Genomic DNA, 10,856 nt, shown 5'->3' on the forward strand with positions numbered 1-10,856 from the left:
GGACGGGGCTCTGAGCAACCTGAGCTGGTGAAGATGTCCCTGCTCATGGCAGGGGGGGCACTGGGGGAGTTCTGTAGGTTCCTTTTGTGATTCTACCCCAAGCCCCCACCTTCGAGCAGCCCCCGTGATGCTGCACGTGTGCACACACAGGTAGCACAGCCTGATGTTGTTGCACATGTCCCTCCCGAGCAGGCAGAGGAGCAGGCAGCTGCCTGCAGAGCCCAGCTACCCCAAGCTGGGCTGTACTTTGGGTGTCAAGGTGCTTGAAGGCATTTAGGACAGGGAAGGTCACTGCAGATGTTTCATTGGCTGTTACAAAAAGCAGATTATCCTTGTGGTGTGGTTTGAGTCCCACCAGCCACATCAGCTTCATCTTGGTCCCCACATCTACCAGGCAGCCTCCAGCACCCCTTGGTGTCCCATGCCCATCTTGTCCCTCTCCTCCCACCTTTCCAGCCTTGCTGGGCACCCCCATAGAACCATAGAATCATTTTGGAAAAGCCTCTCAAGATCATGGAGTCCAACTACAATCCACCCCCCAGCACTGCCCCATGTCCTGAGAACCTCATGTCCGTCTGTCCAGCCCTCCAGGGATGGTGACTCCAGCACTGCCCTGGGCAGCCTGTTCCAATGCCCCACAGCCCTTTGGGGAATAAATTGTTCCCAGATCCAACCTCAACCTCCCCTGGCGCAACTTGAGGCCGTTTCCTCTTATCATCTTACCTGGGCAAAGACGCCATACCTCCATCCCATTCCCATCCCTCCCCCCACAGCTGATTTCCCCACTTGAGGCTCTCCATCCCTCGCATCCCCTCACAGTTCCTAGCTCTCATCACTTCTATTATATTAAATTTTTTTGCCACAGTGAACAGCAAAAGCCAAACCACTCCAGTGCGGAGCGGCCGATTGTCCCCGTGGCGGTCGGTGCCACTGCTCATCGCTCCAGGAGGAAGGGCCGGGCAGCCCGGCCGTGGCGGGGGGTGGCAGGAGACCTGGTGCTGCTCCCGGGCTCGGCCCCAGCTCCAGGTGACCTTTGCCAAGTCATTTCCCTGCTTTGTGTTCTCGCTTCCTCCTCAGCCGAGCGAAGCCGGCCCGCGGGCTCTCCCCGAGGGATGCTCGGCCGCTCACCACTGCCCGCGGCGCTGCGGGTGGACAAGCGGACAGAGAAACGGACACAGGAGCGGATGGAGAAGCGGATGTCTCCCAGCCCGTGCCTTGCTGTTGGGTGGGAGTCTCATCCTTCCACCTCCCTTCTTTTACGCCTTCCCTCTCAGGGATGGAGAGGAACAGGAGAACTGCACCAAAATATCGCCAAGGATAGGAAATAAGTATTCCGCTCAAGCACCGCGGGGGTTCCTCAAAAGCCCTGCAAGACGTATCCTTCTTCCCACCACCTCCCAAGCATTCTGCAGCACAAGCCAACCTCGCCGTGTTTAACCCACCGCTGATGTACCGGGAGGAATATTCCCCAACACCAGCACCCCCATGTGCCAGACCCCGCTCGGTGCAGCGCTCACCCCCAGCCAGAGGGAGGATGCCCATTGAGGCTGCTGCAGCCCCAAACCGCCCCTTTCTCTCCCCAAAGGGATTTTAAGCAGCAGCTTGCCCAGCCACCAGAGATAAAGGTTGATGTGACAATCCCAGTGCTTGGAGAAGTCACAGTCACCAAGACAAGCATTGTCCCCCCGCTCCAGCTGGGCTATCAACAGATCTGGAACACCCAGGAGAAAGGGAGCTAATGCATTAATTATTGTGATGCTTCAGGAACAAATCCCAACAGACCCTGAGCCATCGGGACACCAGCAGCTGGCAGGGAGGTGGCTGCAGGACGCTGCAAAAGCATCGCTGAGCTGCAGACCACACCAGCCATGTCTCGGTGGAAGATGGGCAAAGTATTGCTAGAAAAGAAACTAGGAAAGCAAGTCAGGGTTGAGCAGAGTCTCTTCAGAAATAGACAGTAAAATCACAGAATCACAGAATCGACTGGGTTGGAAAAGCCCTCAGAGATCATCAAGTCCAACCCTTGGTCCAACTCCAGTCCATCTACTAGATCATGGCACTAAGTGCCATGTCCAATCTCAGTTTAGAAACCTCCAGGGCCGGTGAGTCCAGCACCTCCCTGGGCAGCCATTCCAATGCCTGACCACTCTCTCTGCACAGAATTGCTTTCTCATCTCCAGCCTCAATTTCCCCTGGCAGAGTTGAAGCCCATGGCCCCTTGTCCTATTGCTGATGCCTGGGAGAAGAGACCAATCCCCACCTGGCTAGAACTGCCCTTCAGGTAGTTCTAGAGAGTGCTGAGCTCAGCTCTAAGCCTCCTCTTCTCCAGACTAAACAAGCCCAGCTCCCTCAGCCTCTCCCCATAGGGCTTGTGCTCAAGTCCCTTCCCCGGTCTTGTTGCTCTTCTCTGGACCCGCTCCAGCACTTCAATCTCTTTCCTGAGCTGAGGGCCCAGAACTGAACACAATACTCCAGGTGTGGCCTCCCCAATGCAGAGCACAGGGGAAGGATCACTGCCCTTGTCCTGCTGACCACGCTGGTTTGGATACAGGACAGGATCCCATTGGCCTTCTTGGCCACCTGGGCACACTGGTGGCTCATGTTGAGCTTCCTGTCAATTAGTACCCCCAGGTCCCTTTCTGTCTGACTGCTCTCCAGCCACTCTGTGCCCAGCCTGGAGCTGCAGGGGGTTGTTGTGGCCAAAGTGCAGCACCCGGCGCTTGGCCTTATTGAACTTCATCCCATTGGAATCAGCCCATTTTTCCAGTCTATCCAGATCCCTGCAGAGCCCTCCTGCCCTCCAGCAGGTCCACACTCCCTCCCACCTAAATAAGACTTGGTGCTCAAAACAAAACACGTCTCAAATGCGCAGGTGCTCTGAGACCTTCACAGACAATGTCATGTCTACGAACATAAAATTTTACCCCTAGCAGGCTGGCTGCACCTAAAACCTTTAGTTTAAAACTCAGGAAGACCATCAGTTGTACTTAATTATTACAGTAGTATTCTTCCGCTTCCACGTGATTCTCCCAGTGCCCAAAGCAGATGTAAATGCTGTTTACTGGTGTGGGAATCTGACTCCTCTGAAGCTCGGCTGCTCTCCAGGCTCCAGAGCAAACCAGGGACCCAGGGAACACCCCAGCTCCCCAGGCACCGCACAGCACCCATCACACGGCAGAGAGCAGCCCGGCCATGTTATTTCGAGCTTCACCACACAGCTGGAGCTTTTCCAATTGTATTTGTGGCTCCAGGTCGGCCCGATGTCAGCCGGGAACCACAACCCGTGCTGGCGGCACTGCAGGGTGCGCGGGGCAGCATCGAAACCAGCAGGGAACAGGGGTTTGTTTTCAAATCCGATAATGAAAAAACAACACCAAAAGGAGAGACGTTCAAAACGAGCACGACTAAAGACATACCAAGATTCGGCCTCATGAGGGTGCTCAGGGCTTTGAATGTCCCATGGACTGTGTGGGGAAGCAGCGTTTGATCACATCTCACATGTGGAGATGGTGACCGAGGGTCAGGACACGGGCAGCAGGCTGCACCCCGGGGTGGGACGCTCTCTTGCAGGCTCAGGTTGTACCTCAGGGCATCATCCTCAGCAGGGACAGCTGCCAATTTAGATGGAGCAAATAAAAGCAGCGCTGCTTCTCACCAGCTGATGCTCTTACACCAGGACTGAGCTGTTTCCTCAACAGCCCCGATTTTCAGCCCTTCAAAGGCAGGGTTTGCTTCTCTAGAAGCCTCACTCCCTTTTCAGTGGGAAATAATGTTTTCCTAACCCATCTCTGGGCATTAGGTGTTTGAGGTGCAGGCGCACGAGGTGGCCCAGGACCTGCCCCGTCCTCAGCTGCCTGCAGGGACATGGGTCTGTGAGAGGTGGATGGACCTTCTCCCAGGGGCTCTCCCTGTGCTCATCTTTTCTGTGAAATCAGAAGGTGACACTGGCTCAAAGTCACCTTGAGCCCCCCGCCCCCTCGGGCCTCATCCTGTCGAGGACTTTGCTGTCTCCTTACACCTGCTCCAGCAACACCTTCCCTGCCCCGGGGAGCCCAAAACCAGGCACACTCCCCCCCAAACACACTGTACCCCAGCTGTGCTCTCACCGGGGCTGGAGAGAGGCAGGAGAAATCCCCCCAGCTCGCTGCCTGCATCCCTGCCTGCATCCCTGCCTGCATCCCTGCCTGCATCCCTGCCTGCATCCCTGCCTGCACCGGGCGGCATCCGCCACCAGAGCCCGCTGCTGCTCCGCGCTCACAGAGTCGTCCCAGGATCACCCCAGCCCGGTTGGGTTTCAGGAGCTCTGCAGATCCCCAGCCCCACCTGCTCACGCAGGGTCACAGAGCAGATCACACACGTGGGTCCAGGGGGTCTGAATGTCTCAGAGAAGGAGACTCCACACCCGCTCTGGGCAGCCTGGGCCAGGCTCTGGCACCTCCCAGCAAAGACGTTTCTGCTCATGTTCACATGGACCCTCCTGTGCTTCAGTCTGCGCCCGTTGCCCCTCACCATGGTGCTGGGCAGCACTGAACAGTCTGGTCCATCCTCTGACACCCACTCTGAGATATTTACCTCCTAAATAAGATCTCCTCTCAGCTTCTCCAGGCTGAACAGCCCCAGCTCTCTCACCTTTCTCATCAGAAAGATCCCCCAAGTGATGCTTGAACATTAACCAGCTCTTTCCAACCCCACTACCCTCCAGGGCCCTAACACATGGGATTCTTCTGAGTAGGACCTTAAAGAGCTTCCTGAAACTTTGCAAAGATTTAAGCAACCCTGCAGCATCAAAACCCAAATTTCCTGCAAGCACAAGCTGTAAACCTCCTGCTGAACACTCCTGGGAGCCCTGGGGCCGTGCAGGGGTTATGTAGGTGCTCCCCCCTGCAGCAGGTGAACACCCTAATTAGGATGGAAATTAAAGGAGAGGCAAAAAATCCCTAATCACGGCAGAGTTAATAGGTGGTGTGGTAGTTTTAGAAAGCTTCCTAAGGCAAAAAGCTGGTTTTGAGGAAAGCTGCGGATGGCAAAGTCTCTGCCAGCTCCTGCTCGCTGGGCTCCAGGAGCGAGTGTGATAAGGAGAGTTATTGTTAGTCTGTGTACAAAAAAAGGTTGTTATTACAGAGGGGGAGAAAGTTGCAAGTGAAATAAATTAGAACAAACTCGGCATTTGAATAGAGAGTAATAGTGTTATGATAATTTGTATGCACAGCCTCTGCTGCTCGAGAGCTGTCATGTATTTTATATAGTCTTGCAAAGAACAGTCCTATAAGCAGAGAGCAGTGGGGCTGGCCAAAATTGAAAAGAGGAGAATATGTAAAAATGACATTTTATTGTGTAGGGAAAGGCAATGAGAAGCGGAGTTGAGATATAACTATTGGTGTCCTTCTGGAGGAGAAAGCTGGAGAAAGATTGTCGCTTGCTTTTAGGATTTAGTTTGCTATTATGAGTTTTACAGTAATTGTTTTTTTCCTGCATTTTAAAATGTTATATCTAAATATCTGTTTGCAAATGAAGTAGGTGGAAAAAATCCTGAAGGCCAGGGCTTCAATGCTAGATTCTTCCAGAAAAGGTTGTATAGAAGAAGGCGCCACTGACAGCTCCTGGACTGGGCTGGAAGGACCAGAGCACCAGACAAATGTGGGGGGAACCGGAGCCCCGTCAGCACCACCGTTCACTGCCGGTTTTATTTGCTTTTGGTTTGACAGCCTGAAATTCCTGAACAATGGCAAAGTGATGTGGAAGGGTGGGATTTCCCCGGCTCCTCCGCTGTGTAAGTGATGGATCTGGGCCACAGCACGCTGGCACATAAATCAGAGCTTTACGAGTCCCCAGCGCCTGCAAATCAATGAGTTCTAGTAATAATTACCCATTTTATCTTTCTCTTTATTAATATTTAGACGTTTTTAATCTTTTCTTTGCAAACACGATGTTTCCCCGCTGCGGTTGTCCTTCAGTGGGAGCTGCCACGAGAGCTTCTGTTTCTCTAATTAAAGAGTTTGCCTTGAATGAAGCAGCTCCCTGATCTGAAAGGACACGACTACAAAAGCCAGGTGACAACTCCAGTGACTTACCCAGGATGGGTGACACCGTTGCAGGGCACAGCCGGTGTTCCCGAGATGCGGTGCAGCCAGTCTGGGTACCACAATGCAGATCACAGAGTCACAGAATGGTTTGGGTTGATGGGACCTTCCCAGCTCCCCCAGTGCCCCCCCTGTCATGGCAGGGACATCTTCACCAGCTCAGGGTGCTCAGAGCCCCGTCCAGCCTGGCCTGGGATGTCTCCAGGGATGGTTCATCCACCACCTCTCTGGGTACCTGGGCCAGGCTCTCACCACCCTCAGGGCAACAATTTCTCCATTATATCTCATCTAAATCTGCCCTCTGTCAGTTTAAAGCCATCACCCCTTGTCCTATCCCGTTTCCTACAGGGGAACACACAAGCAGGCAGATCTGGGGCTCAAAATGATGCCAACAGGCTAAATATTGTCCAGCAGATTAAGATACTGTTTTCTGCAGAGGTGGGAATGGAGTGAAACGGCTTCTGATAAACAGAGGGGACACCAGTTTTTCAGACAAGCCGCTCTTGCACTGAGTCCCTAAACGAGAAAAGGAAAGGGGGTGGGAGGCGCACGACAAATAATGCCTGTGCAAGCAACCTCTCCAGCCCTGCAAACCACAGCTGGCGGAAAAACGTGGTGGTACATCATGTAGAGACCCCTTCATTGTAATTAGACAGCTTGAGTTAACCCATCAGAAAGATTACTCTACCTGGTGAGGCCAAACGGGAGGTTCAGATGAACGATCTCTGCAATCCATCTTCCCTGGGCACGCTCTGCAGGGAGATTTGGGGAAGGCATGGGTGGAATAAATTGTCTTTTACTATTTTTCAACTACTGTCGGTGTCAGGTCTGGTTTTTATAGATCACAAATGCAAAATCTTGGATGAAATACCCTGCCCTCCTCATGCACTTTTTGGGGAATCCCAGAACGCGCTCAGGACCACCAAAATTGCCAAAAACCACGAATCAAAGGCTGCGGCATCCACCAAACCTTACTGAGTGCTCTTCTTGCTAGGAAGCCTTCAGAAATGGGGCAAGAGCTGTTCTAACTCCTTGAAGAAATACAAAATCTGAAATCCTAACAAAACAACAAAGGGAGGCGGGACTCGCAGGCATTTTCAATTGGAATGACAGACCTGATCGCCTCTAATGCACCATCTGATAATGCTGATAATGCACCATCACCTCTGGAAAACAAAAGGGAAACAATCAAAACAGAAAACAATCCCCCAAAGATGTAATATAAATTATGTTTATTGTAAAGTTCAAAATTTTCCAGCGAGTCCAACCAATACTTAGCTTAAAAGTGAGTGAGAAAAGCTGGAAATAAGCAAGAGGAAGGATGCTGGAGCATCTGCTGTGTCAGAAATAGCTCCAGCACCCAGGGGAACAGGTGAAAGTCCCATCTCTTGCCTGACAGCGCACGAGGAGATCTGTGCGGGACTGTTCACGTGTGGGGACGGGAGAGGCGGGAACCGTGTTTTGGCTCCTGGGGCTGTTCAGCAGAATAAATCCTTGCAGGTGATCCCAGAGGCTGCGCTGCCTCCCAGGGACGGGCCCCCAAGCCCACACACCCATGACAGGCTTAGATATCCAGCTCCCACCGCGGGAGGAGAAACAGAGACCAGTTTCTTTTCACAGGGGGTGCCTGGCACCTCCAGCAGCAGAAAGACTCCCAGGCTGGGCAGGTCACCACGATCTGCTGTCCACAGGAGCCTTACGGGGCTCAGGATGATGTGTCACCCCTTCATCTGCTCCTCGGTGCCACCTCCACCACCTTCTGCCCAGGGTGACTGAGCCACATCAACATCCATCGCATCGCTCCCTCCTCCCCTGGGACATGCCCCATGCTTCCAATGCTGGAAACACCCGGGTCCCCATGTCCCCGAGCAGAGCATCCCTTGGCACAGGGACAGCAGACAGTGACAGGGACAAGTGACCACAAGAAGATGACCTCATGCCTCCCCACCCCTGCCATTGTGCACAGTGATGCTGCAGACACGTTTCTCCAGCAGCACCAACACCTCGAGATGTTCAGCCAACGGCAAGATGTGGCTGATGTGCCATTGTCACCTCTCCTGCCTCTGCCATGTCACACACCTCCCCTGGGGGACCGGACACATTGTCATCTGCCGCTGGCTCCACCACTGAAACACCAAGGTGGGTTCAGGTGCAGGAAAAAGGAGCCAGAAGATGTTCTGTGCCATCTAAGCAGCATCATGAGGACACAGTGTACACGGAAACATCTTTAATCTGGAAAGTGATTCCAGATGACGTACCTTCCAGCTCCTGCCAAGGAGCTGAGCGCACGCCCAGCGCTCCCGGGCTGGGGGAGCACCAGGACAGCTCTGCTGGGCACCCCTGGGCAGCCTGGGATGGGTAAAACCACGGCAAGAAAAAGCAGAAGCGATGCTGATGCTGTCCTACATGGGCTGACCCAGCCCCAGAGCCTGGGCTGGGGACCAGCTCTCGCCTGGGGACAGTTGTCCCCCTGGGCTGGCCTTTAGGGGCTGATGGTCACTGCAGTGACACAACCTTCTACCTGAGGAGATAAAACCTCCGCATGTGGGAATTGGTGAGTCTCAGGCTAAGCTAATGTCCCACTTGCTATTTTCCTAATGAGACTTGGTCCCTTGAGTCCTGCCCAGGTGCCCGCCAGCCTTGTCACAGGTAGGTGATCTCGATGACGTTGGGCTCGGCGCTCCCGCAGGGCAGGTGATGCTTGCAGGAGCACTGACACCTCACACCGGGCACATCCACATCGAGCAGGTCCCGCTGGCAGGGCTGTGCAGGCGGCTTCTTCTGGGATCCCAGCTTCTTCCAGTCCGTGAGGTGCACCCCGTCGTCCAGGTCCTGCGGCATGGGCTCGTGCTGGAGCGTGATCTGCACGGTGCGGAGCTGAGGGCCGTAGTGCACGATGACAATGATGAAGACGGCCAAGAGGACAAAGATGACAACGATGGCGGAGATGATGGGCAGAGCATCCGGTTTCTTTGTCGCGGTCCTGACGATGGAGATGGGCGTGAAGGCGGCCGCGTCCTGGGGCTCGGGCTGTCTGAGCTGGCTGCCGAGCACGGAGTTGTTCATGGCTGAGCACGGTGACCTGGGACAGAGACACAGGGTGGGAGGGGGTGACCACGGAGCAGAGACTGTCCCATGCCCTTCTCTCCTGCCCTCCAGCCGGGAGCTCCCACCTGCACTTGCAACCGCTGGGGATTGGGACCATCCCCTAAGTGCCCCTTCCCTGGGGCTGGTGGGTCAGGGTGTATTTTGGTTGTTGTAGGGACAGTGCAAGGACATGTTCAGCCAAGGAGGAGATGCCCTGTGTCCCCTTGTCCCAGGCACCTTCAGTGTGGGGCTCTACACCCCCTCCCTGGAGCCCGCCACCTCCCCTCTTCACCACAAGCCCCACGGTCCTGATCCACACCCAAACCCCACGGGGACCAAAACACACCGCGAGGCGTCCCCACAGCTGTAAAATCCCTGGGGAGGCAGCAGGGGAGGAGCAAGGAGGGAGAGCCCCCCAGCCCCACGGGGTACCTTGGTCTCCCCGCTGCGGGGGAATCATCGTCTCCGGTGGAGGCTGGAGAGCACAAGGCAGGAGCAGCAGAAACGCCTCCGGGCTGGTTCTCCGGTGTGGGTGCAGCCGGAGTCACCTCAGAGGCTGCCACGTCACCCTGCCCGCCACACACCCCCGAGATTCCCCGAGCAGAGGAGGAAGCACCCACGGGCAGGATGGGTGCTCCTCACCCGGTGCCACATCAGCGCCGTGTCCCCTCCCTCGCTGCCACACACCCCTCAATGGAAAAAAAACACCCTCCTCTCACCCGCTGCAGGACAAGAACCCTTTTGTTCGGGGAGAAAGCACCGACGTTCCCCTCTGCCACACACACACAACCCCCGGTCACTGGAGGAAACCTCCCTCCTTCCACCAGCTTGGCGGTAAAATTCAATGCAGTTAAGAAAATGGTGTGAAAAATCCCTTTTCTGCACGTGAGCTCTTTGCACAGCCGGGCAAAGCGCATCCACACAGCGCCCGGGGCTGGAAGGACCCTGCCCGGCAGCGGGAGGAGAACACGGAGAAGCTCAGGGACCTGGGACCTGCTTGGGGTCACAGGCAGGAGCCAGTGCTGGGTCAGTGCTCACACGGATGCAGGGATGCAGGGATGCTGCGATGCAGGGATACTGGGATGCAGTGATGCAGGGATGCTGGGATGCAGGGATGCAGGGATGCTGGGATGCAGGGCTGCTGGGATCCAGGGATGCCATGCAGTCAGACCCAGAGTGACCCTGACCACATCTCGGAGCAGAAAGGATGGATCCTCTGGAGTTTTAGCCATCAAAAAACCCATCTCCCCATCTTTACACCCCTAAATACTGCTGCTCCTACCTGGAGGCTCTCAGCAGACAAGCTGGGGTGAATATTTGGGTTCCGTCTTTCACGAGGAGGACAGGATGGGAAATGCCTCTTCCCCTATCCAGCTGAGCGTCCAGCAGATTTGGCTGCACATTAGAGCTTCTGGGCGTTTGCTCTCATTTCAGGAGTCAGTAAAACCTTAATCTACAGCGTAATCTCTGAGCATCACATCTGTGCGAGAGGGAAAACACGGCGGGTGGGGGGAGCTACCAGAGGTTTTGTGAAAGCGAAGGCTGCTGTTGAGTGCTGTAGGATGTCAGTGGCTTTCAGCCTGATGGTTTGCTTGGGTTTTTGGAGGTGTTTGAAGGGACCCATGGGAAAGCAAGGAGCTGTGCAGCGCACAGGAGATCTCTCCCTCTGTTCCTGCTGCTGTCTCCTGG

General features: G+C 54.9%; 1 protein-coding gene across 1 annotated transcript; it reads right to left on the reverse strand.

Annotated features, from left to right (window-relative positions):
• Nucleotides 1-8,723: 8,723 nt before the first annotated feature.
• Nucleotides 8,724-9,146, reverse strand: SMIM33 (small integral membrane protein 33; the record flags this gene model as incomplete). Its single annotated transcript, XM_080353254.1, has 1 exon — nucleotides 8,724-9,146. The coding sequence occupies one exon, from the start codon at nucleotides 9,144-9,146 to the stop codon at nucleotides 8,724-8,726; it is 423 nt and encodes a 140-aa protein (XP_080209380.1).
• Nucleotides 9,147-10,856: the final 1,710 nt, after the last annotated feature.

This window comes from Nesoenas mayeri, assembly GCF_963082525.1.
Source record: "Nesoenas mayeri genome assembly, chromosome: 14".
Lineage (NCBI taxonomy): Eukaryota > Metazoa > Chordata > Aves > Columbiformes > Columbidae > Nesoenas > Nesoenas mayeri.